General features: G+C 39.3%; 3 protein-coding genes across 5 annotated transcripts in view; 1 reads left to right on the forward strand and 2 right to left on the reverse strand.

The window, feature by feature from the left end:
- Positions 1–898, reverse strand: part of LOC124883775 (SR-related and CTD-associated factor 4-like) — a 46,445-nt gene extending 45,547 nt beyond the window's left edge. Inside the window, exon 1 of one of the 2 annotated variants that reach the window (XM_047391099.1) lies at positions 642–898. In XM_047391099.1, the coding sequence (XP_047247055.1) occupies positions 642–671 (30 nt within the window). In that variant the 5' untranslated portion in view covers positions 672–898. The remainder of the gene's footprint in view (positions 1–641) is intronic. The other variant, XM_047391100.1, reaches the window with a different exon arrangement.
- On the forward strand, positions 1–4,652 carry LOC124883776 (melanocortin-2 receptor accessory protein-like). Of its 2 annotated transcripts, XM_047391102.1 has the most exons (5): positions 1–155; positions 2,499–2,644; positions 2,732–2,828; positions 2,966–3,033; positions 3,822–4,652. In XM_047391102.1, exons 1-5 carry the CDS (start codon positions 145–147, stop codon positions 3,848–3,850), a joined length of 351 nt encoding a protein of 116 aa, XP_047247058.1. In that variant the 5' UTR covers positions 1–144; the 3' UTR covers positions 3,851–4,652. The 2 variants fall into 2 exon arrangements, with proteins under 2 accessions (XP_047247058.1, XP_047247057.1); XM_047391101.1 differs by lacking the exon at positions 1–155 and having other exon boundaries at positions 2,347–2,644.
- urb1 (URB1 ribosome biogenesis homolog) lies at positions 3,668–26,398 on the reverse strand. Its single transcript, XM_047391098.1, has 39 exons — positions 26,151–26,398; positions 25,926–26,065; positions 25,690–25,841; positions 24,218–24,344; positions 24,030–24,126; positions 23,854–23,939; positions 23,642–23,767; positions 23,432–23,562; positions 23,155–23,350; positions 21,379–21,516; positions 21,115–21,288; positions 20,904–21,036; positions 20,676–20,798; positions 20,467–20,579; positions 20,264–20,383; positions 18,768–18,884; positions 17,407–17,545; positions 17,149–17,307; positions 16,763–16,959; positions 15,100–15,318; positions 14,828–15,013; positions 13,916–14,750; positions 13,631–13,835; positions 11,456–11,642; positions 11,322–11,380; positions 11,040–11,227; positions 10,836–10,946; positions 10,679–10,742; positions 10,414–10,582; positions 10,221–10,323; positions 9,171–9,331; positions 8,984–9,095; positions 8,721–8,827; positions 8,369–8,512; positions 8,041–8,150; positions 6,973–7,179; positions 6,624–6,865; positions 5,435–6,007; positions 3,668–3,987 (listed from the first exon to the last, which is right to left on the reverse strand). The coding sequence occupies exons 1-39, from the start codon at positions 26,281–26,283 to the stop codon at positions 3,791–3,793; spliced, it is 6,780 nt and encodes a 2,259-aa protein (XP_047247054.1). The 5' UTR covers positions 26,284–26,398; the 3' UTR covers positions 3,668–3,790.
- Positions 26,399–26,679: the final 281 nt, after the last annotated feature.

A 26,679-nucleotide genomic window follows, 5' to 3' on the forward strand; every position in this document is an offset into this window, starting at 1 on the left:
AACGCTGAACTCCAGCGCCAGTTAAGCACTGGAAGCGATTTGGTGGGAAATGCCTCCTACACGTGTGTGTGTGTGTGTGTGTGTGTGTATATACCTGATCGACAAGCGGCACATCGAACCCGCCCAGCGTATTTATATTCATTCATGCGGTTAAGGTAATTTTGTTTTTATAGGCCTGGAAAATGCACTAATCTTTAACGTTTGAAATTAGTTTTGCACTAAGAAACATCACAAATAGAAATCAGCAAAGCGACATATAGGTTTATCATTCGCCCTTGTTTTTTTTAAATCTGCCTACCATTAGCTACATATTCAAATATTAATGTACCAGACGTAGTATTTCCAACGTTAATTAGAACACAGTCGTTTTCTGAACGTTCTCACTAAGTTTTTGTAGTAGCATGTTATTATCTGTAGCCCGACATTAGAGGCCTGTGTTCAACACTGAAGCCAGGTTACAGACTCAAACAAGATGTACATCCTAAAAGTACAGAATAAAAGGAAAATGTGGGTTAACAAGGTATATTTTTGATGGTTGTGAAAATTACATATCCCACCGGGTAAACTAAAAGAACTAGCATAAGTTAGCATTACCCTTAGCTTAACGGTTTAGCTTTGGCACTAAACACTAAATAACTTACCTCCGCGTTGAACGCGTTTACTGCATCCATGACTTGTTAGTATGGCGAATAGTTCAACTTTTAAATTTATTTTATACTTTTAACTAAACACAATGATATAATGTTGTGTAGCCAGAAACATTATAACTAACCATGTCAAATGCCTCTCTAAGTATCAAATTTCGCAAAGGCTAAGCTAAAAGCTAGGGTTTACCACCCTGTAGAAGAGAGATCCGTCGAGAGGGGTTTTAGCTGCAGTACTATCTAGCGAGCTCCGCCGGAAGCGGAAGTAACAAACCGGATATACATCATCTCTGGACTAAAAACGCCTTTAGCTTTTTTTTTTTTTTTTGTCGGAAAGGGCACAGTTCCGACGTAATTAAAATACGTGACCTGTTTGTAAGATTTTTAACGTTTGAACAAAGACTGTATATTAAAAAAGAAGACATAGAGATATAAATGTTTACATCTTCCCCTGCTGCTCGGGCGTCAGAAGTTTGACAGCTGGTGCTCTTGACATCTGAAGGGAAATGGCTTATTACATCTTCAGAACATAATTACGTTTTGATATACATTGAATGATAATAAATTACTTATTATAAAAAATTATAAAGACAGAAACATCATTTTGTTTTGTTGTACCTATTGGATTGTTTTTTAATCTCTGCTCAGACATGCACTGTTAAATTTGTTTTTAGTGAAAACATTATTATGGGGGGGGGGGGGGAGGAAATAATCACGGTAAATGTTTTATTCACTAACGAAAGGGTGAAAAATTTTTTTTTAGCTCCTTAATGAAACTATATGTAAAACAATGGAATCCCGACCCCTCAGTTTTTGTCTTCTACACCCTTTTTACTTGTTTTGTTTTTGTTTGTTTTATATAGGAACTGGATTTTATGATTTTTAGGAGAAAAAAAGTACGGGTTTTTGTAGAGGAAGCTTTCATTAGTGCAAAAAAAAAAAAAAAAAAAACAATGAATAAATAATGGACCGTCATGATGAATACATTAACAATAAATACATCTTTAGATTCCTTACAATATTTTTTGGATTATTCTCCAAATTATCCATCCTTGGACGAATTATTTGTGAAAACATAGTAAATTAACTGGAGTTTGTAGTTGCATCTTAATAAAAGTAACAGCTCTACGATATGATCACAAACTCCGAATGGAGAAGTCGTTTTTTATCTTCTTTATGTAAGATGTGTTGTCTGCTGATAAGGTCAGTATATTGGTCTTGGCGGGGACGTTGTTTAAGACAGTACAACTACGAAATTAAACGATCACGTTTCTGAGCCAGCACTGTTGACGCTCAAAAACGTGTGATGTCAAGAGGTGATGCTGCCTTCAGTGTTGTTGGATAAAAAAATATCAGCGATCATTTACAGCGACTTATGTCCTAGGCAAAAGTGTTTAAATATTTCTAAATATAAAAGTAAACTCCGAGGTAGTCTACGTTGAATTACAAAACACAAAGATGGGTTGATGTGGCGAGTGAGGGAACATTAAAAACGTAGTAGTGTTCCGAGATGTGTAACACTAGAAACTATTAATAGATTAATTAATTAAAAGGGTGTTGCTGTATGTAGTTAAGGATATGTAGTATGATAATCCTCATTACTTTTAAACACCTCCCCCATAGTTCTTCTGTTCGCTTCAATTGAACGACTCAGACGCCCTCGTGCGGCAAATTGCAAGTACTGCATGCATGTCCTGCAGTATACTGTAAGTCAAGTCAGCAGCAGAATTAACTGAAGACCGCTCAAACAGATGAAGGAATATTTGCTGGGATACATAATACTTTTCACATAAAACATTTGTTTGGTTCTTTTGTTTTCACTATGGTCGGATCGACTTTGCTTCTTCATTCCAGAAACAAAACAGCTAACCATTTGTCCAAAAATGACACTATGGTTGTCCTGGGGAACTCCACCAGTGCTCCTCCATATGAATGGGAGTACTACTTTGATTATCTTGATCCTGTGTTGGTGGATGAGAGCCAGCTGAAGTACCATAAATGTAAGTTCTTATTTACTCCTGACGTCTCTTTTCTTGTCTTTGCAAAAGTTTTGTAATGACAACATGACCAATGTCCTTTCCTTTCAGACTCAATTGTCATTATACTATGGGTAACTCTGGTTGCTTTTGTGGGATTTCTCTTTCTCATTTTGAATCTAATGTCTCTCAGTGTGAAGTTGCCAAAGTAAGTGTGACACATCTGTTGTCAAAGCTTAGCTGCTTAGAAACTGAAAAATTACCCAGATAATATGCAGTCTGCTCTGAATTATCCTGATCCGGTTCTCCTTCATGTATTAAAATGTGCTTTTATGCTCACTCCAGGATACACAAACCCAGAGTTAAGCGACAACACGAAGGCTCAACTGTTTTACCACAGGATGATTCTGGAGGTCAGTAGTAGAAATGTATAAACTATGCACTTTGAAATTATAGTGCTTTTAGCACTGTAGAAAAAAATACAAATAATTCTTATCACTTTACTTACAAAGTAAAAGGCTGCTGTTTATGCACATGTTATATATGGTTTTCTTAAGCATTAAATGGCAGTGTGCTTACATTAGAAACATTCCAACAATATTACAAAATGGCCATATTGTCCATTTTATTGTAAATAGCAGAGACTTGAGATTAGTCTAAACATACCAAACAAACAGAACCCTGCATTGGCGAAAAACTACAGGAAGCTTCGCTTTTAACATTTTATATAGTCATATTCAATGAATTAGAATATGTCTTCCAATGAGGATTGCTTGTCAGATTTAAAATATATAAAAAAAAGATCTTTAAGCAGGAATAAAACATACCTTTTAAAAAGCCCACATTTTTTTATTTGTCTGATGTAATATTCTGATCTTAAATGATGAAAGGGTTAGGGTTAGGATCTTAAATGTGAAAATCATAATTAACAGAAATAAAGACTTAAAAACTTTAGTTAGTGTGCAGTTAATCTATATAATGTGTTTCACTTAATGAGCTAAGACACTGAAATAAATGAACTTTTAAACAATATTCTAATTTACTGAATGGGTTTGTAAATGTTTATTTCATGTTTATAAACTTCAGAGGTCTCTTTAAAACAAAATTCAAAAAAAGCAAAATGAAAGTCTGCAAAACTGAAAATACACAGTGAAATTTTGAAGTGTTTCATTAACTTTTCATCCTGATAATTTCATGACAGATGGCTCTGACGGCTGTTTGAGCCTTTGATGATTTGGACCCTTTTTCTTTTTGGATTTTGCACTTGGCTCCGGTCACCAAGCCGACGTGGGACAGGAACAGGTCTGCTGAAGCTGCTCCACTCCACAGCTCGTGGATGTACAACGACAACAGAAACAGTCCTGGTGCTGGAAAGAAGAAAACAAAGCTTAAATAACCACAGCTTATTAAAAATGAGTAGAAATAAACAAAAAAATGTTTCATCTTATTTATTATCATCAATTACTTTTTCACACTAGGCCAGGTTGGTTTTTCTCTTAATGATTAAAATCATAATTTGGAAAATTAGCATTTTGTATTTACTCAAGTTATCTTTACTCAATATTAAAGGGAACATATCATGCAAAATCCACTTTTTTAGGCCTTAAATACACATTGTTGTGTACTTTGGAGTCTGTAGGAGTGCAGAAAACCTGAACCGAGTCTCTCCAGGAGCTGCGTAGCTATCTTTATTTTCTGTTTGGGTCATATTTTTCAGTCCGTTCATTTTTCTCTTTTTTGAACTGTTATGTCACAGTATTTGATGCGGAACAACTAAACAAGGTAGAATTCCGGCTGGCCAATTTGGCATATCTGCCATTTTTATTTCTTGCTGAAAATGCTAAATTGACAACTTTATTTTAGACATGAATTTATTGTGTGTGGACATGATATCCTGACCATTGTTTTAATAGCAGTATAGTAGGATCGTTCCTTCTGCTTATGATAGTGCTGTAAGCTGCTTTTAGCTCCTTGAGGACATAACTGTACTGCGTGTTTTCAATATTATTATTACATAAACACCTTATCATTGTTTTTGCCATTTTATCTTGTTTCTGTGGTGCTAGATAATTGTATCTCTGTAATCAAACTACAAAAATGGCCAAATGGGGTGGAGTGGAATGCTCTTTGACCTGCTGGAGCTGTTCTCAGATGCACCTAAGAACAGAAGTAAGAGAGGATCCTCAATAGGAGCTTCAAAAACAGAGGAAATCTGTAAGGGGACAAACACTTTTCCCAGCGCTGCAAGTGTGCATTCCCTTAAACTAGTCCATTTTGCACCTTTTGATTTCTGAAAACACTCTTTTACAGCAGGAGCACTTGGTACATCTTGCTAGAGCAGGACAAGTCTTCTTGGCCTCTGCTTCTCTGTGTTTGTTAAAAAATGTATATTAAGTATCTTTGTATAAGAGGGGGAATTTCCTGACTCAGAAAGATCAATAATGATTAGCAGCTAAGAATAATGGGTTTATATTTAACATATCATCATATTTATGCTTCCAATTAAATTGGTTAATTTTACAGTTAAAATAAGTAAAACAAAGAATATAAATAATGCTTATAGCCATTTTCTGAGTCATTAAGATCAACACACATCTGCCTTTCTTGGATAGCATGCTCTCTTGTCTTTCCCATTTTAATGAGAGACTAAGAAAACGTGTCTCTTAAAATTTATACAAACAAGACACTTTACATTTATTTTATAGCAACAGTTAGTGTGTACAAGTTATGCTCCAGTGATATTGTTGATAATTATTTCACCATGTGTGCCCCCCCACCCACCAGGAGTGTCAGAATAAGCCGTCAGGTTCTTACCATGTCTAGATTGGTCCTGATCTGGCATGCAGGCAGAGATAACGGCTCGATGGAGCTCCTGAAGCTGGCCTTGCATCTCCAATAAGCGGATCATAATGTTAGTGAAGAGCTGGCAGATTTCGATCCTCTCTGAAATGCTGGAGTGACCCTGACCTTCAAAGGTGTGATGGAAGAGGTGAAGGAGGTCAGCTTTAAAGCCTGAATCGAGCATCAACACATCCACGATTTCTCTGTGTTTGATCACGGCCTTTTCAAACCAGGTCAGGAATTCTTTAGTTCTGTTTTCATCGTACACGTCCTCCACCAGCCACCTCAGGGACCACTTTGTAAGCAGGTGTGCCGTATCACAGGCCAACTCACTGGAATCCAGTTTGTCTTTTGGCTGAAGTGACTGTGGTTCTGAGAGTTGAAACACAGGCTCCCAGTGAACAAATACACTGCTGAGGTGCACTTTGCAGCCTACCAGAAGACTCTCTTCTTGTTCCACAGTCCAGCTGTCCTCTGAAGTGTTCTCATCTCGAAAGCGGTCGAAGGCAATGCGGCCCTTACGTCGCACCTTATACTTCCCTATCCCTGAAGATAAAGATGAAAAATTCTGGTTAGATTTAATTTATTAGAAATAATATTGCTGTAGTGTGAAATAATGAAGCTCTAATGTTTACATTTACTTTCGTAGCCCTAAAACCTTTTCACATTTTGTCTGGAAAATAAATGATATATGGTAGTTGCAGCATCATGTTGTTAGGCAGAAACAGGGAATTTGGTCAGGGATGACTGGAAGATGGAAGGAATACAGGCCAATATTGGTAGAAAATCTATTAAGAGGCTGAAAAAGACTTAAGACTGTGGTGACGTTCAACTTCCAGTATGACACCAATCCTAAACATAAAGCCAGAGCTACAGTGATTTGATACACCTTTGCATTTTTTACAGTGCTAAGGTGAGCATATCCCCAAAAGAATTGCAGCTGTGATTGCAGCAAAAGGTGGTCCTACAAAGAACTCATTCAGGTGGTATAAATGCATGCCACACTTTCAAATATTATGTGAGTAAAAATGTTTAAAGTCATGTATTGTGTTTGTCTAGAATTCACCATCATGCACTATTTTGTGTTGATCTATCACAAAATTAAATAAAGTAATTAAAGTAAATGTAATTTCAGCTATAAGGTGTCAAATTCGGCACTAACCCGTTAGTTCCTTTAGTTTGTGCTTTTCAGACAGGGCTTGTATTTGGTCTAGAATGGTGCTGTTGTGGGACAAGGAGGCCCAGCAGAGAAGCAGAGAGAGCATTTCAGTGGAGGACAGCAGCTGTGGGTGGAGGGTCAGCCAATCAGCTTGTTTGTTTACAGTGAGAGCTGTCCCCTGATGCACGAGGACAGAATGAAGAGTCTGAACAAACAGGCTCAAATGAGCGGCCTTCACACCCAACCTGGATGGACGAGATCACACAAACACTGGCATCCTTGACCAAAAGACACTCATTTATACTATAAGCCACTTCGTTGCTGAATGTGTCTGGTAGGTATAAAGTTTTACCTGAGGTGTCTGCTGATGGCTGACGTCACACAGAGAAATTCACTGATGAGTGGGAGTGGCAGACATTTCACTAAATGCGGAGGTTTCTTCTCGGTAGACGACGTGCCGCCAAGTACATCAACCTTCTTCTCCTTCTGCACAAGGTTGGTGAACCACAGAGTATGAAGCAGATTGATGACTGAACATATTGTCTGGTGGGTCAGATTCCTGCAGAAACAGGACCGATTAATGTTGCAAATATAAAACAAGACCATAGAGAATGCCTCACAAAACTGTTCATGGTACTCTAACGTCTTCCCATTCGGTCGTGTTACGACTAATGAACTATATTGGGATTTGTTTTTAGATGGAAGAATACAAAGTAGTGCATAATTGTGAACTAGAAGGAAAGAAAGGGTTACATGGTTACAAAATTATTTACAAAAAAAAATTTGGAAAATGTGTTGCTTAAGTTACAAAATTGCAAATCTTTTGGGATTACTTTCTACCAGATTTACACATTAAAATACTGAAATTTGTACTCATTATTTGCGAAATAGTTTATGCTTAGATAGCACGGAGAGCATCTTTGAACATTAAGTTTTGCAACAAATTCTCAATTGGATTTAGCTGGCACACGGCAAGCGGGACTTCTTTCAGCAATAGCTTTCACTCGTTTTTCACTCGTCCATTTTTGCCAGATCTGTAGTGCACACAACTAACAGCTGTCCTGTTGATAAGATTCTCCCACATGGGCTGCAGATCTCTGTGACATCCCTACTTCATCCTGACCTGTCTGCTGTGCTCCTCGGTTCTCTAGCAAACATCTGAGGCCTTCAGAAAACAGCTGTAATAATGCTGAGATTAAATTAGTGGAATCTATTTACTTATAAGGTGACTTCTGAAGGTAATCAGCATGCATAAACACCACACCTTTCAGACTTTTAGTCTGAAAGCTATGTTTCCTTTGCCTTTACAATAATGTCCTACTTTGTTTTGGTCTATCAGAATAAAACACATTCAGGTATGTGGCTAAATGCTTTTGAGGCAGTTCAATCCATCCAAATAGTCAGAAATATGAGAACTTACTTTTTATCAACAACTTGTATCATCCAGCTCAAGAGCCCACAGCTCTTGGTGAGGTTATAAACCGCTTTTGGCACACAGGTAGCCTGACACAACACCTTGATTATCTTTGCCTGTGTAAAGATTTACATATCAACATCAAATCATTTCTTGACATTTCAAAGAACCAATAATCTTGTTCCCCAGAATGTTTCCTAATTAATGATTCAAAATATTAAAATAATCAAACATCTAGAAGATGAAATGAAATAAGCTCATCATTGTCTCAGTTTACTGTGATTTTATATATATATATATATATATATTTTTTTTTTTTTGCAGCAGTGTGTACCTGAACATATTCACTGCACAGAGGGATGTTGCTGAAGCCCAGCAGGACCTGAAAGATGCTTTGGTGGTTGCATAGTTCATAGCTATGTCCATCGCTTATTCCTTCCTCCAGTAAATTCAGGATCCAATCACGTTCCACTTTGTGCTAGAGGAAAAAAATGGGAAAGTCAACTCCCACACCGGCCTTAACCCTTTCACAAAAAACAGATAACATCCCACTGGAAACTGGCTGAGCTGAACAAACATATGAAGGTTATATGGTGTTGATGCAGGAACGTTTACTTAGTCCTTTATTTATTCCAGAAACATCCACCTCCTTATCAACCATTAGATAAAAGCAGGGAATATTTTACCTCTAGGTCAAAACCATAAAATAGCTTGAAGAATTCTGGGACTCTTCTCAGGTCTAAACTCTGGTGCGACAGCAGAAATCTGTTGAACACCAGATACATGTGGTCCTCTGGGAGAACACAGAGACAGAAGGTAAAGTTCAGAAATCCTGAAACGCATAAATAACATTTAATATTGATCTAATTTCTGTAGCGAATGCTACAGAAAGTATCGAGGGTCGAACGACGAAAGTCAAGGACTGAATCCAAAGCTCAGGTATACACACCGGGTCTGAGCATCTGCTGAGCCACCTTGCTGATGTAAATAGCCAGGACAAATGGAAGTTTCTGATTCTGCTTCGGAATTCCATTCTTAACGATGTCCATCAAATAAAGCAGCTGTCGGAAAAGAGCAAAGCTCGTCTGGATTACTGAGGTGATTTCCAAACACACACACTGTTCATTATAATATACCTGTCTCTTCTCTCTGAACCGAGCCCCCTCCAGATGCTGGTAGAAACAGGCCAGTACATGGTACGCTGCAGCTCTCACGTTCGGGTCAAAGCTACTAAGAGCCATCACGGTAACTCCAAGAGCGTGGCAGGATACGAATTTAAGGCAGTCAATAACACATTCTGGCACAGAACAAAAGAACATTAGATGTTGTTCTTTTTTTGGTTGTGAGAACAGTATTTAATATTGATCACAGTATTCTCTTGTATAGCGTCTGGGGTGTGGTTGCAATTTGTGTTACTGTCATTTAGTATTTCATGTCTTCTACACCCTTAGTAACTTGTGGCGTCCCTCAAGGATCTGTGTTGGGGCAAGTTTTCTATACATTCTTCCTGCTTTCTTTGGGTTGAATTTTACACAAATGCAATATTTCATGTTATTTCTGTGCAGATTTCTATGCCCTCGACTCCTGATGACCCTACACTGGTACTATCTTTTTTTCAGTTGCATTGATATTGCGAAAATGTGGAAAGCTAATAAATTCCTACAGCTGAATAAGCAAGTCAGACATTCTAATATTTTCTCCTTCAAATACCTCCCCTGAACCTTACATTGCACTCAACAACGTTTTCATCTAATCTTCATACTAAGCCCAGAACTTTGGAGTCATTTTTGATTGCTATTTCAAGTTCAACAGCTGTTTTTAACAAATTGGAAGCCTTTCAAATTTTACCGATATTTTAAATTCCTTTAGTTTTTCTTTTAATTTGTGCATGCTTTGGCCATGGAAAACCTTTCATGTTTTTATGCTATCTGAATAGTTCCTCTTAGATGTTTTTTGTTACCCTTGTTTTAAACGTTTGGCACTTTTAAGTCACTCTTTTTTTACTCTTTATTTTTCCATTTCAACTGACTATGTTTTTTAATGTTTCCACTTAGTCTTTCTGCCTTTGGGCTCATTGTACTTCACTTTGGTGAACCATATTGTTTTAAACGTGCTTTATAAATAAAGTTGATTTGATTTGTATTGACTTATTTCCCTAAATAATAGCTCGTAGTATAATAACTCACCTGGTCGCAGTATAGCACTGAAAAGGGGCAGAAGGAAACACGGATCATACAAATCCCCAAGATTCTTTACTGAATCATTACTGTACAGCAGCTCTGTGTCATCCTGAATGAGAAATTTAAGAAGACATTGTCGTTCACAGCAAGCTTTTCGAAGGAGGACATTTACAAAACAAATGCACTTTGAGATATGAACCTGTGGGATAATTTTGCGCTCCTGTGGGAACTTTAAAACTGTTTGGAGCATCTTGTCAGCTTTCAGCAGTGCCAACACATCGTCTGAACCCGGCTGCTTCCACAGAGAGGCTCCCAGGGTCTTTCTGGTTTTGTGATGCTCAACAGCTGCGGAGCCCCACAGGAGCGATCTGCGGAAGAAATGTCATCCTCAGCGATTGCATCAAACAATTGTACTTTTTTTCCAGGCACAACATAAAAACGATGAAATAATAAATCAAACTTACTGAAATTTCAGCAAGCTGACCTGGTTTCTTTCATATTCCCGAAGAAGCAGTAACAGTTTTTGATCTGCAAGGCAAAATATGTGGTAAGATGAAAGAACATAAACATATACAAAACGGAAAGCACATGCTGATCCATCCCTGAATGATTTTGTTTTACCTGAAGTTGAAAGTGTGGCTCCATATGCTGCCAAAAGTACAACAAAGTGATTTATGTTGCACACCTTTGGGCACGTCTTCACCAGACAAAGAAGAAGTGAAACTAAAGCTTCTGAAATGACAGCAAAATGCATGTTTAGGTCCCACAATAACATAAATGAATGAACACTGGCGGATGATATCAGGTTCTAATAAGAAACTCAACCTTTGACTTGACATCCATTAGGCTCTTCACTAGAGTCAAGCATGATGGGCAGGAACTGAGAATGGCTTGTGGTCATCATATGAAGAGTAGATAAAGGAAGCAGATCCTTTTGGAATTCTGTACTTCCGTACATCACCATCAACAGACTACTTAGAGTGTTCAGGAAATGCTCATTACAGTACCGATACCTGCAGTATTGAAGAAAATTGTAAAATCATTGATTAATGTTAATATTACATATTGTATTTGATAGAATAAAGTGTTTGAATGTATAATTTTTACTTCAATCCATTTTTGACAAAACTGCTCCAGTCAGACGCACTGAGGTCTTCAGCAGATTTCTGTAAGAAAAAATGAATAAATAACTAAGAATACAAATATCTGTAATTGCACAGGAATGAGGAAATCAAACCCACCAAGAGTTGCTGAAGTCTTTTTAAGATCCCCTTCTCCTGGTCTGCTGGAGAACCAGCCTGATCTTTAGAGCGGCAGTATGAAGCCATTAGACACTTTAAGGCTGCAGCAACAACAGCCCGTCTCCATTTTTCTTGCTCTTCTGTGCAATCAGCTAGCTTTTCAGTTATGACATCTACAAGACGCCATCTGACAAAAAGAAAAATAACTTTTACCCGGCAATGGTTGAAAGGGATTAATTACAGTACCTTGCAGAAGTATTTACATCAATTAAACCTTTTCTTAAAACATTTTCTCACGTTACAACCACAGATGTCATTACATTGTATTACAATTACAATTAGCAAAAAGAGTCCACCTATGTATTATTTCATTTCAATAAAAATCCAAGGGTTCTGTGAAGGCCTCGGAGGTTTGTTAGAGAACATTAGTGAAGAAACAGCATCATAAGACCAGTCAGGGAGGACGTTGTGGGGAATCTTAAACCAGGGTTAGGTACAAATATAGGGGTTGGACAATGAAACTGAAACACCTGTCATTTTAGTGTGGGATGTTTCATGGCTAAATTGGACCAGCCTGGTAGCCAGTCTTCATTGATTGCACATTGCACCAGTAAGAGCAGAGTGTGAAGGTTCAATTAGCAGGGTAAGAGCACAGTTTTGCTCAAAATATTGAAATGCACACAACATTATGGGTGACATACCAGAGTTCAAAAGAGGACAAATTGTTGGTGCACGTCTTGCTGGCGTATCTGTGACCAAGACAGCAAGTCTTTGTGATGTATCAAGAGCCACGGTATCCAGGGTAATGTCAGCATACCACCAAGAAGGACGAACCACATCCAACAGGGTTAACTGTTGACACAAGAGGAAGCTGTCTGAAAGGGATGTTCGGGTGCTAACCCGGATTGTATCCAAAAAACATAAAACCACGGCTGCCCAAATCACAGCAGAATTAAATGTGCACCTCAATTCTCCTGTTTCCACCAGAACTGTCTGTCGGGAGCTCCACAGGGTCAATATACACGGCCGGGCTGCTATAGCCAAACCTTTGGTCACTCATGCCAACGCCAAACGTTGGTTTCAATGGTGCAAGGAGCACAAATCTTGTGCTGTGGACAATGTGAAACATGTATTGTTCTCTGATGAGTCCACCTTTACTGTTTTCCCCACATCTGGGAGAGTTACGGTGTGGAGAAGCTCCAAAGAATCGTATCACCCAGACTGTTGCATGCCCAGAGTGAAGCATGGGGGTGCATCAGTGATGGTTTGGGCTGCCATATCATGGCATTCCCTTGGCCCAATACTTGTGCTAGATGGGCGCATCACTGCAAAGGACTACCGAACCATTCTTGAGGACCATGTGCATCTAATGGTTCAAACATTGTATCCTGAAGGCGGTGCCGTGTATCAGGATGACAATGCACCAATACACACAGCAAGACTGGTGAAAGATTGGTTTGATGAACATGAAGGTGAAGTTGAACATCTCCCATGGCCTGCACAGTCAGCAGATCTAAATATTATTGAGCCACTTTGGGGTGTTTTGGAGGAGCGAGTCAGGAAACGTATTCCTCCACCAGTATCACGTAGTGACCTGGCCACTATCCTGCAAGAAGAATGGCTTAAAATCCCTCTGACCACTGTGCAGGACTTGTATATGTCATTCCCAAGACGAATTGACACTGTATTGGCCGCAAAAGGAGGCCCTACACCATACTAATAAATGATTGTGGTCTAAAACCAGGTGTTTCAGTTTCATTGTCCAACCCCTTTACATGCTGAAGGACTGGCAAAGAGGCTCATGGTAACTTTAGAGGACCTGCAGTGATCCACAGCTCAGGTTGAAATATCTGTTGATGGGAAAGCTATTATTAGTGAATTCCACAAATCTAGAACAAAATTGAACTTGCAAAAAGATATGTGTGGTGAAAAACTAACACCCATCACACCATCCTCACAGAGAAACATGGTAGCAGCCTCATGCTGTGGGGATGCTATTCTTTAGCAGGGACATGGAAGCTTGCTGCAAATAATGGGAAGATTGGTGGAACCATCACAATGTGCACTTGTTGGTGAATCCCATTAAAGTACATTGAACTCTGTGGTTGTGACTAGTTTTATGAATACTTTTGTGTGGCACGGTACACTGTTCTTTAGCATTACTGAAACTTTTACCTTTCAAAGCTCTCTGCTTTTTGAAGAACATCTGGAAGATCGTTGATAAAATCCCAGATATCGTTCAGGTCTGCAGAGAGCTTGATCAGACTTGCAGCAGCTTCTACAATATGGATGCCAGAGTCTTCGGTCAGGTTTCCCAGAATACTCTGAGAAAACTTGGAAAGAAGTGCTTTTTTCATGGCTTCTAAAACGTCTTTTTGCACTATGGAAAAAAACAATGGTATATTAATTAATGAACAATCAAGTAAGAAAAAGGGACTTAGAAAATAAGTTAGAACACACCATCTTTTGGTCTGGCGGGGTCTTCTCTTTGGGCCACCTGTAAATAGGTATTAATCAGAGGAAGGAAAGCCTTTGTCTCTGAGACCTTCTCCATATTGGCGGGTTCTTCACACCACACTTCAAAGCAGAGGCGGTGAAGCGAGCAGTTTTGCAACAACAAACAGCTGATAGCCACACAGCCTGGGAGAGACCGCCGGAGGCAGTGCAGCAGCACATCAGTGTGGATAAGCTTGGCGCTGCCTGGCTTGCTGGACAGAATCTGGAGCAGGAAGGCTTCCAGCTCAGGGCTGGAGCAGGACAGAAGCAGGGTGCCTAAGCCATGGAGATGTGCTGGTGTCAGAAACGTGTTTTGGTTCTGAGAAGAGGTAGAGTAATATTTTGTGAGGATTTGCAGTGCTACATGACCGTAAATGCTGAGCTCAGATTGTGTCCCTTCACTGCCGGGACAGATGAGGCTTTCACGAGGTAGCAGCAGCAGCCTGGAGACCAATTCTCTGAGGTTACTGGAGTCCATGTAGCTGTGCAAAAAGAGGAGTGCCTGGAAAGACCTGGAGTACGTCTTTGCAGGGTGAAAACCCCTTTCAACCAGCTCCTTCAAAGCACTCCTTTCTATAGCACTTAGGTAGACAGAAATCAGCTCCAGGTGATTGAGTTCATCAAGAGTGGGAGCACTAATCTTCAGCAGGCTCAGAATATGGTCTGTCAGCTGAGCACATAAGCGCTTTAGTGAAACAGGCTTCAGAGGGTGAGGAGGCAATGTAGCCAGCTCCAGAGCCAGAAACCACTGCTCCAGACATGGATGCTTGAAGATGGAGCCCAGAGCTGAAACAACAATCTAAACACAGAGGATTTCAATTAGAATAAGTTATGTTTAAAGTTGTTAAAAAAGTCGCTTAAAAACCTTTCTCAAACCTGTTCTTTATTGCATTCCATTGGTGATGACTGGTTCAGTTCCAAAAACAGGTCCGATCCCTCCTGGGGTTTTTCTGCTGCTGGGTCTGTATTTATAGCCTCCTGAAAACTTTGTAGTCTGGTTACTACATCCTGGAGCATCCCCATTAGGGCCCTCAGAAATGCATCTCCATGTTCTTTGGAAAACTTAAACAAAAGAATTAGATGCACTAAGGTTTTTATTCGATTTATTTTCACAGTTTACTGAGTGCTGTGCTTGTTTGTGTTCCTACCTTTCCAAAGTCTTCCACCGTGGATTTAATGTAAAGTAAAATCTGCTTGATTAATACTGGGAACTCTGTCAGTGACATGGAAGCTAGAGCTTTTTCTGTATTCTGCCTGAAAGTGTCCTCAAGCATAGCACCTGGTCCCTGAATGTACGCAGTTTTAATTAGTGAGGAGCATGAGCTCGGGGCTGACAGTTCCTCCGAAACACTTTCAGAAGACTTGAACTGCATGAAAAACAAAACAGATAAAAAAGACATTCTCATTTTCTGAAAGCAGAAACACTTGCAAAGGTATTCATACCTCTAGAGATTTTACTTATTTTCTCATGTTATGACCACAACCTTTAGGGTATTTTATTGGGATTTTAATGATACACCTCAACAAAAAGTAGGGTAACTGTGAAGTGAAAGGAAACCCCCCCCCCCCCCCCCCCCCCCCCGGATACCTATAAAAGTCTCCACTGCATCTACTTTCCTTCAGAAATCACCTAAGTAGAGGGTCCATCTGTTTGTGGTTTAGTTTAAATCCAGCTGTTCTGTGAAGGCCTCAGAGGTGTGTTAGACAGCATTAGTGAACAAACAGCATGATGAAGACCAAGGAACACAGCAGACAGGACAACGATAAGGTTGTGGAGAATCTTAAAGCAGTGTTAGGTTATAAACAAATACCCCAGAGCCTTGAACATCTGACAGAACACTGTTTAACCTGTTCCTTAAAATGTAAACAGTATGACAGAACTGCAAGGTACACAGACGATCCACCTAAACCGACAGGCCAGGCAAGGAGAACATTATTCAAAGAAGCAGCCAAGAGGACCACGGTTACTCCTGAGGAACTCCAGTGATCCACAGCTTAGATGTAAGAATCTGTCGACAAAAAAACTATTAGTTGTGCAGTCCACAAATCTGCTCTTCATGCAACAGTGGCAAGAAGAAAGCCATTTTTGGAAGAAAGCCATAGGAAGTTCTCTTTGCCACAAACCATGTTGAAAACACAGCAACCATGTGGAAGGTTTTCTGGTCAGAGGAGAACAAAGTTGAACTTTTTGGCCTACGTGAAAAACACTACATATAAAAAACACTACTGTTAACTTACTGTGAACATATCATTTTTAACTCAAAACATTGTAGCGACAGTATCATGCTGTGGGGATGCTTTTCTTCAATATGGACGAGGAAGCTGGTCAGACCTGATTGTAAGAGGGTTGCTGAGGTTCATCTTCCAGCAGGAAAACGACCATCAACATACAGTCACAGCTACAATGGAACAGTTTAGATTAAAGCATATTCATGTGTTAGAATGGCCCAGTCAAAGTCCAGATCTGAATCTAATTTAGAATTAGGACATATAAGAAACAATGATGTTCACAGATGTTCTCCACCGCACCTGAATGATCTTGAGCTATTTGGCAACAATGGATAGACATTTCAGCCTCGAGATGTGCAAAGCTGGCAGAGGCAGGGGGGTTGAATACAAATACATGCCACACTTATATTTTTATTTGCATATACTTTGTGTTAGACAACATAAAATCCCAATACAATATATTTGGGTTTTTGGTTGTAATGTGAGGAAAGGTAAAAAAAAAAAAATGAAAGAGGTATGAATACTTTAGCAAGACACTAGGCATTATACTCCTTCTACAGTATCTTAATGGCCCGGACTCACCAGCTCTTCTCTGCACTGCTGCGGCAGCCATCTGGAGTAATACTGATGGAGGTTTGCGATGGACTGATGGAAAGCAGGGAGCTGGGAAGAGACAAGCTCTTTATCGTACTGCTGAAGAGCCAAACAGAGGGGGAGAGGGTCTCTCTGACAGTGCAGCACATCAGAGAGCACTGCAGACAGGTATTCACATACAACACCTGGCGGAGGCAAGCGCAGATAGTTACCGACATTACAGCATACAGTCTATTTTTAATGCTTAAAGGTGACGCTTAATTCATAGGGAAATGTACTATTTTGCAGATCTGATTTTAACAAAGCCCTAGAATCATGTAAATAGCCATCACTGATTAGTAAGTGTTTTATTCTAAGTGATGTTAATAATTTACCTCTGTCTGCTGGAAGTTTGTTTCGTGCTTCCAGAGCAGCAGGTACCACTGCACTGAAGGGGAAGGTTTGTATAATGAGGTCTTCACTCAGAGACGGGCCAAACTCTTCCATCTCTCCATCGCTACCCTCCATAATGACGTCCAACATGTCTAAAACATCTGAGAGTCGTAGACATGGGAGGCAAATAAAACAAAAGAACCTTCAGAAATGATGACTATTTCAAGAAACAAGCTTTGGTTCCATGCTTCAATGTTCACCATCTATATGTGAGACTGGAACACTCGCTGCCTCCCCCTCCTGGACGCTCAGATTAGCTTGAAGGTTTGCGGCATCCTGAACGAAACCTGCAACTCTATCTGTGTAATTGTAGGAACTGCACACCAATTTGACCAATACCTGCAGTAGAACAAGATAAGTTTACAATGAACTTTGGCTTAGAAACTCAGAAAAGTTTTATTTTTAGGTCAAATAAAGTAACAGTAATATGTCAATATGCTGGTTAAATGTTTGCCTTGGGAGTTTAATGATGTATTTGAACCAAAAACAAGAATTCAGTGAACATGTTTGAATGTTTTAATATTTTCTCTAATCCACAAATAATCAAAACTTGAAATGCAAGCTTAAATATATACATACTCCCCCACTATTAATCTGTTAAATGCCCCTAGGCAAGTGGCACCTTGACTACACACATTTCTAAGCCATAAAAGAGCTTCTCGCATAATTCCTGCTGAATACTTTTTGACTCCTCTCTGTAAAATTGGTAGAATCTATTTAATTTGGTCGGTTTCCAGGCAAAGATCCAGCTTTAAAGCCAGCTGACAATATTTTTATGTAGTTGAGGTCGGGCCTTTAGGATGGCAATTCCAGAAGTCTTATCTCTCTGTTCCAAAGCCAGTTTTGATCCGGTTGGAACAGCCAACTGAGTCCAAGTCTCACCATCAGATCCAAACTACCAATAACTACCAAACTACAAATATTTTATGACCAGATAAGAAAGCTTGAGCCTTTTGGCCACAATGAAGAGAAGTATGTTTGGAGGAGTCAACGTGAGGCTTTTAAACCTTAAAACACTATCAACTGTCATCACTGTGGCGAGCAGAATCATGCTGGGGTTACGTTTCGCTGCCAGTGGTAGTGGCGCATTGCACAAACTCATTAACCTCACTTTAAATCAACTGATTGATGCTTTAAACCTGAACCCAACAGTGAGTTGTAGAAGAAAGCATCCTGGTTTTGGAAACAACGAAGCAGCCCTAAGTTAACCTTTTGGAATGGCCCTGACCTTAACCTATTAAGAATTTGTGGACCGAGTATAAACACTAGACAACCAACCAATGTACATCAACTCCAGCATTTATGTGATAAAACATCTAGTCAGAATTATGCCAGAAGCTTGTTGTGCACTACAAAAACTCGCAGAGGAAAAATTAATTAAATATTTTATATCTGGATATTCATTAGAAGTTATTTGTTCATGCACCTTGACAAAATAATGTTTCAAACATGTCAGCAAAGACAAAACAAAAACAACAAAAAAACTGATATTCATTCCTATGGTGAGTGTAAGTAAACTTGAGACCAGCATTATATATATATGTCAACTAGTTAGACTTACCCTCTCCAGGAAATGGATCACCGTCTCCTGTTGGTCTGGTTTTATTCTGGCCAGCTGGTCCAGCCAGAGGTTCAGCTCAGTAAAGGTGTACTCAAATACCCCAGTGTCCCTCAGAACCTGAATAAATCCCAGGGAACACAGTTGTCCACGTGTTAAGTTCAAGTTTAATCACTGCTGATCAGTTCAGCCTCGTGAAAGGATTTTCTGCCACCAAATGCAATAAAACATTCTGTTGCAGTATGCTAACCCATCCCGACCAAGTACGCCGCAAAAGTGTTTTACCTACCTGGAAAACAAAACCTAAATATATAAAGCACCCTCACATAATTATTTGTACCCCTGATTAGGTTATAAAGAGCCTTAAAACAATAGAATAAACTCGAACTGAAACTAGAAAAAAATTCACTTTCAACCTTTGTCCTATATGAAAACTTGTTTTCTTTCAAAATCCAAGGACCTACACTTATTGGCACCCTTAACAATTTCTGTGAAAATCAATGTAACCAAAGAATTTATGTAATTTAAACTTTGCCATTTTGAGGTGTATGGCTGGACAAGGACCCAAGTTGTCTTGCGACCACAATTCAAGTCGGTAAGAAATATTAAAAATATCCCCAAAACTCACTGACATCTTGGGGTCAGCAACTCTCCATGACAACCATTAGACACCATTTACGTGCAACCTGGTTGTTTAGGCGGCAACAAAAAAGCCCCTTCCATCCTACCATCACAAAGACAGATGTGTGGAATTTCATAAACTCTACTGGAACCTAAACTGGAACTGTGGCCTTTGATCAAATCACACTAAAATATAACTTTTCGAAAAACAAACACTCCAGGTGGGTTTGGCATCAAACAGAGAATGACTGTGGTGAAGTATCTCATGTCTGTTCATAAGTATGGTGAGGAATATGTGATAATGTGGGCCCGTTTGTCTTCTAAAGGCCCTGGGAATCTTATCAGAGTGCACAGCATCATGAACTCCTTCAAATTTCAGGACATTTAACAATACAAATCTGTTTGTCAAACTGAATATAGGTTGTTAACATGTCTTTCGGGTCGACACCAGTCAAAAACATAAAGCAAAATCAACAGAGAAATGGTTCACTGGGCAAAAAAAGAATCAGTTTTTTTTTTTTATGGGCATCTCAGTTCCCAGACCCAAATCCTCCAGAAAACTTGCGGTGAGTTGAAGAAAAGAGAGCATTCACTGTGTGCTACAACTCTGTGAAACGTTACAGCAAACAAAGGCTGTAATGTTGTTAAAAGTGGGTTTCCAGTATTAACAGCAGGGGTCCCAAGTTAAAAAGCAGTGATTCTGTTGAAAACAATGTCCAGTGCAGCAAGATCATTTTATTTGAAGCTCTGTTACACATCTTTACCAGTAGGAGTCAATAATTAAAGAGGGTTCTGTTTGCATCTTTACTTCAGACATCATGTAGTTTAAAAGCGATTTTAACCAAACAAAATAAGAAAAATGTGAAAATGTTTTTTACTTTTAGAACTAGCTTCCGTGTGGTGGAACTCAGGTGGCTGCTGCTGCTGCTCACAAACATTCTCAGAAGCAGGTAGAGTACAGACTTCTCTCCAGGTGATGATTCAGAATTTACAACATCCTGTGAAGAACATTACCACAGAGTGTATTAAGAACAAATTACCCTCCGTGGAAATTCAATGGGACAAATAAAAACGGCATCACCTGTAAGTGAAACCAGGAAAACTTGTTTGCAGGAAGATCTAAAGCCAGTTGAAGTATCTGATACTGCAAGACCGGAGGTATTTCTTCTCTCATTCCTTTCTCTGACACAATTCCTGAAAACGTTTTTTATCGCTTGGTTAGAAAAGTCTGTTTTAATTTTACACAGCTAATCAAAAATCAATACTGGAACTCAGCAACAACACATTTACCTTTCAGGAGTTTGCTGAAGTCAAATTTGGACTGTGTAACAAGATGTGGCACCACCTTCTGGTAAAGACATATGACTTGAAGAATAAAGGCCTTCAGCACAATGACCTCAGCCTCCTCTGCAACTGTTTAACAACAAAGTGCACGAACTGGTCAGCTGAGGATGACTAACATTAGTAATAAATATTAGAAGAGAGCAAAACTAGAGAGCAGAACTAAATGGTTCCTACCAGGCAGTTCATTTTTATTTTCAGTCAGCTCGACACCCTTTTCACCTTTTGCCTTTTTGGCATCACAATCAGCCTTTTCCTTCTTGCTAAGAAACTGCCATGTTGAAATTATGAGTGTCATGTCAGGCAAAATCTGGAACAGAGCATGAAAGATGGAAAATATGTGAACCTTTAACACCACCTAATAAAACATCCCTTTACTTGAGCTTACCTTGCCAAGTGTCTCCCTGTATTGCTGCACGAGCTCCTCCATCATTTCAACAGTGTAAAGAACTGACTTGTGCCCCGCTGACTTGTCCGAGAGATACTCCATGTTCTTATTGGCTTTTTTCAGAATGAAATTTATCATGGACACAGTTGTAAGCTGCACTGTTGGGTTTGCAAGCTGTTGATCAAATCAATGTGTAGTTAAATTCTTCCTGTTTTCCCCCAGTGTTGACATATATGATGAATAATATGACGTTAAGAGACTCACGTTGAGGCCCTGTGTAAAGAATGCCTTGTTGCACACAGGAGGAAGAGAGACGACCATAATCATGGACAACAGACGTGGCAAAGGAATCATCTCACCAGTTTGAAAGATTGTGGAAATCTCTGGCTGGGTCTCGTATATCTGATTAAGAAAGACAGAGGAACATTAACTGAAGCATTATCACCTCGTTGCAATTTTGTAGTTTTTCTGTTTTGAGAATGTAGTATCCAACTTTTGTGTGGGGTTGTAGGGGTTTATAGAGAGAGGTGAAGGGAGAAGGTGTCTGCGATGACATTATAGCAAGGGGAACCCTTACCAAGCCCAGGCACAATAATAAAGATAGTCCGGATCTTCAAAGACTCCATATAAGGAGCAACAAATTGCTTGGGCAATAAGTGGGTGTGTTGCATATGATCTACAAAGATTGAGTTTATAAGATGGATTATAGGTGCAAATGTGGTGCAGAGCGCCCTACTTAAATGTGGAAATTGCATGTTACTGGCTTTCAACATGGAGAGTGTCGGAAAGCAGAGCAGCTGTGAAAGAAAGATGAAGTTCGAAGCTATAGAGTTGGATGTAATAATAAAAGTAAAAATTATTGCATTTATATAAGTATCTCAAAGTGCTACAAAACAACACTAAAAACATTTAAAAACATAAAAATACTAAAAGCTACAGTTAAACCATGAAATTTCGATTATAAAACCTCCGCCAACTCATTCACACCCCCAGCGTTTTGTTTTTAAATAACATGGTACAATATTTTTGTGTGCCAGTTTGCACATGCCTTTCAAAAGTGATAAATATAGTCGCAAAAACAGCACCTACAATCCGTTTTTAGGTTACATAAATTGCGTTGTGGGTGATAATTACATTTACATACCCTCCCCCATAAATTTGTGAATTTGGTTCATTAGCATATGCTTTGCATATTCAGGAAGGAAAACAAAATTAAAAGTTTGTGCCCGCTGTTCCACGGATTTTACACACTCATTTCAATTTACACCTGATTTGTAGATAAGCTTTGCACACACAATCCAGTTTGCACGTGTTTTAGTACACGCAAACCTTTTGAAGATCATGCCCATAATGTATAAAATAGTTTGTCTTTCACCTCTGGAACAATGCCAAAATTAGAAATAACCCTTACCCTTTTAACTTTATGTTCTCTCTCTGTTTTTTTTTTATCTTCCTAGAAGCTACATCTGACCTGGCTCTTCTGCTCTCATGGGATCTTTGGATCACTGCTGTCAGATGCTTTTCGTTCCTTTCTCACCTCTACAAGATGAGTCTGTTGGAAATCAGTTCAAACGGCATCATAAACTGTTTAGCTGTGGCCCCTTCCTGGAGGGGGGCGTTGCTGCAAAGTCAACGCGAGCTGTCCACAGTCGCTACATGCTCCTCCAGGGGGAGTGAATGCAGCAAGTAACTGATTCGATGCAATCTGCTGGGTTTCCTTAGATAGAAAAACGTTTTAACCAATCTGAATAATAAACTGAATCTGACTGCACTGTTTAATAGTTAGAATTACTTGAACTGTAGGAACCTGACTTGAAATCTGTATAATTCAATTGAATTGACTTTGTAAAGCGTCTTGAGACGACATGTATTGTGAATTGCTGCTATATAAATAAAACTGAACTAAATTGAAGTTTACAAAATGGAAGGCGGTTGGGATGAAATGGATGTACAAAGTGGTAAGGGGGAAACTGCCCCAACGCCAGGGCTTTTCACCCACACAAATGTCTGCAAATAGGAAAATAAAGCAACAATAATTACCCTTTTAAGGAGTCTGACATTCTCTTGCCAAGCACTTCTAATCCGCGGGGTATATGAATAATGAGTCTCCTTGAAAAATCTGGACAAGATGTCAGGACTCGCTTTCAGTACATTCACCACCAGCTCCGTCACCAGCTCATCTTCAGTGGCCTGTTTCAGCCCAACCAAGAACTGAAGCAAGACAAGGTTGCCAAGTCTGCAAGAAGTAAAACATTATGATTAACAGTCTACTTTTTTAAAAGCGGTAAAATGTGTGCTTGAAACATCAACTACTGACCTGCCAGCTGTGCCAAAGCTAGGGTCGTGGAAGCTGATGCCGTGCTTCCGAGAGCAGCACAGGTCAAAAAGGAAACTGTGCACAAGTTCCCGGACAACTGATAGCCCAGCGGCACCAGAGTCCTCCACCATCTTATGAAGACAGGATACCATACATGTTGTCGAGCCGTATTTAGCAGAAACAGTATTGTGTTATAAGAATGTAACTCACTGTGTCGTCATCAGTGGTCGCATCAACAATCCCATTCCATTTGTACAGAGATGCAATATTGGCCAATACAGCAGGGGTGAAAAATCGCACTTTCTGCGTTTTACTGATGGCTTTGTTTAATACAACCTGCAGAAGGACAAATATCAATAAGTAAATCAACAGAGCTCATAAGCAGGAGATTATATTTTAAATGAGTGATCTGATGTACTAACTCTTGTCTTCAATGATGACAAAATCAAATTGACCGTGGACATCCTGTCCTCCTTCAGACCCGTGTTCAAGATGTGCGGCAGGAGTTCTAACCCATCAGATCAATGTGTCATCCACACACACACACACACATAAAAAAAGTATTTTGTCCAAGTAATGATCTACATTTAAATCTTACCTTTAACCTCTAAAATCTGTCCAATGATTGCACTATCTCCAGACACTAGAAAGGACAACACAAACTGGATAAAAGCCAGTCTGACATCAGGTTTACCCTGCGAAACACATTCAGAAGATTTAACTTAGCTCAATTTAGCTCAAACAATGTTGCCAGAGAGAACTAGAATGACAACACCTGCACCATACCCGTTTATCTTTTCTCTTTGCCAGTCCAGAAAGTGTTTTGAACTGAACATGACTGAAGACTTCTCTGGCAGCTTCAACCCCCTGAGACACCATGGCAGACAGGAGATTGAGGCACTGACGGACAAATCTGTTCACAGCAGTAAAAAACACATTAAGGATATTGTTGCGGAACTGCTGTGGATTGCAAAAAGTGCTCATACTCCTTAAACTTTTTCACATTTTGTCCAACACAAAGCAGTGCGTAATAGTGAGGTGGGAAACAAAGAGGTTTCACTTTTTTTTTTTATATAATAAAAATTTGAAAAGTGTGGCAACCATTTCTATTAGGCCTCCTTGAGCCAAATAGAAATGAGTCTTTTGGGGTACATTTCTACCAGGTTTGCACATCTACAGATTACTTTTTTTCTTCCAAAGTAGCTCAAGATAGGTCAGATTGGATGAAAAGTGTCTGTGAAGATAACTTTTCAAATCTTCTCATTGATTGTCAATTGTATTGAGGTCTGGACTTCTCGGCCATTTTAACACAAATATATTGTGATGTAAATCATGTTATTGTAGCTCTTTGTGTATGCTTCAGGTCATCGTTGTGTTGAAGGTGATCCTACACCCCAGGCTCTGACAGGTTTTCTTTCATGATCAACCTGGACGTACTCAGACCAGTTTTCCTTGTTGAAGAAAAGCAACCCACACAAAAGTGCCACCAAAAGGTTTCAAAGTTTGGATTGTATTTTCAAGGTGAAGTGCAGTGTCAGTTTTCAGCCACAAAGTGAAGCATCGAGTCAAAAAGTCAAGTCTAAGCAGAACAACCTCTCCCACATGTTTTCTGCCACCCCTAAATGGCTTGTGGCAAACTTGATACAGGGGTTTTATGTCTTTCTTTTTGCCACTTTTCAGTAAAGGTCGAATTTATGAAGTCCACAACTAATAGTTGTCAAGTCAACAGATTCTTCTACCCGAGCTGTGGATCTCTGCAGCTCAACCAGAGTTGTCATTGGCCTCTTGGCTGCCTCTCTGATGAATGATCTCTGTGTATAGTCTGACCGGTTAATTTAGGTGGACAGCCATTTCTTGGTAGGTTTACAATTGTATCTCACTTTAGTTTTTTCAAATGATGGATTGATAATTGCTCTGCAACTCTGCATGAAAATGCTATTTGTTCTCTATCAAACCTCAGAGGACTTTACATCCAGCTGTATTTATACATTACGTTTTATACAGATGGACTATTTACTAATTAGATTACTTTTCAAGGCAATTGTTTGCACTGGACTTTGTTTAGGGTTATCAGAGTGATGGAGTAAATAGAAATGCATGCAACACTTTTCAGATTTCTGTTTGTGAAAAAACCTTTTAAAACACGTTCCTTCCATTTCACATAAAATTTCAATAAAACACATGTAAGTTTGTGGTTTAGTGTAATAAAATCTAAACACATATATATATATATATATATATATATATATAATACTGACCCGTGATTCGCTGAATAAAAAGATCCGTGCAGACGTTTCATGTAGTTAGAAACAATCTTTTTCACTATGACATTCCCGACCATGTTGAAGTGGGAGAGATCACTGGCTGTCCTCAGAAGTATCACTTCCAAGCTCCCGAAAATCAGCATCATCTGGACAGAAGCGAAATTTGATCAGCAGGACAAGGCAAAACACGAAAATATTTCCATTATTTGACAAAGTCTGCTCCAGCTTACCTCGGACTCTATGGGCTTATCTGCTTCTAGCAACTTGAATATTTCTGCACACTCCATCGATATTTTAATATAACCCTCGACCACATCATACAGGTCGGAGCACGGCAGCTTCTTCGCAGTTGATATGAATCGTTCCAGCCCTGCGGGCGACAATTAAAGAGATTAAACCTGGCGTACATATTTTCATATAGTATAACAGACCGTCAGAGTAAAATCTAATCTTACCCTTCAAGGCTGTGGTGGGATTTTTCAGCATGGTTTTAAACGCCGTTCCGTTAAACTCCGGAGCTTTCTCCTTTTTCACCGGAAGTTCCGTCTCCACCGAGGCGTCGCTGAGGCGCTTTTTACTCATTTTCATTAATACAATTATTTACGTCAATAAAGGTAACTTTTCATCTCGCTTTTTTGACTTCAAGCGACTATCAAACAAACCCACGTTGAGGCGTAAACAGAGAAATCCCACCTGAGATTACTGTTCGGGTTGAAACTCTTGCTGCCAAATGTTTGTTCCGCTATATTTACACGGGCTTTCGATTTTATGTGGTAAATTATGTCATTTACTCAAACAACGTATTACATTATTGTAAGTTATAAGTTTGAAAGGTTTATTACATTATTGAATTTTGAAAAGCGTTGCCCTGTTTTAACCTCAGACATTTAGTTAGGTGTTTAAGTGAAAAGGAACACAATGGTAAAATCCAAAGAGTTGTCTGAAGCCTTCAGAAACAAGACTGAAGGAGCTCAAAAGTCTGGT

Source organism: Girardinichthys multiradiatus, chromosome 18 (genome assembly GCF_021462225.1).
Source record: "Girardinichthys multiradiatus isolate DD_20200921_A chromosome 18, DD_fGirMul_XY1, whole genome shotgun sequence".
Classification (NCBI taxonomy): domain Eukaryota; kingdom Metazoa; phylum Chordata; class Actinopteri; order Cyprinodontiformes; family Goodeidae; genus Girardinichthys; species Girardinichthys multiradiatus.

Bases quoted from the DNA above. Each gene is read 5' to 3' on its own strand.
- LOC124883776 (XM_047391101.1), top strand. From the start codon at position 2,467: ATGGTCGGATCGACTTTGCTTCTTCATTCCAGAAACAAAACAGCTAAC. The intron at 2,829-2,965 runs GTAAGTGTGACA...TGCTCACTCCAG, and splicing joins CTCAGTGTGAAGTTGCCAAA to GATACACAAACCCAGAGTTA. The intron at 3,034-3,821 runs GTCAGTAGTAGA...ATTTCATGACAG, and splicing joins ACCACAGGATGATTCTGGAG to ATGGCTCTGACGGCTGTTTG.
- urb1 (XM_047391098.1), bottom strand. From the start codon at position 26,283: ATGAAAATGAGTAAAAAGCGCCTCAGCGACGCCTCGGTGGAGACGGAA. The intron at 26,066-26,150 runs GTAAGATTAGAT...TGTCGCCCGCAG, and splicing joins TCCCACCACAGCCTTGAAGG to GGCTGGAACGATTCATATCA. The intron at 9,332-10,220 runs GTGAGTTATTAT...GTTCTGTGCCAG, and splicing joins CAGTGCTATACTGCGACCAG to AATGTGTTATTGACTGCCTT.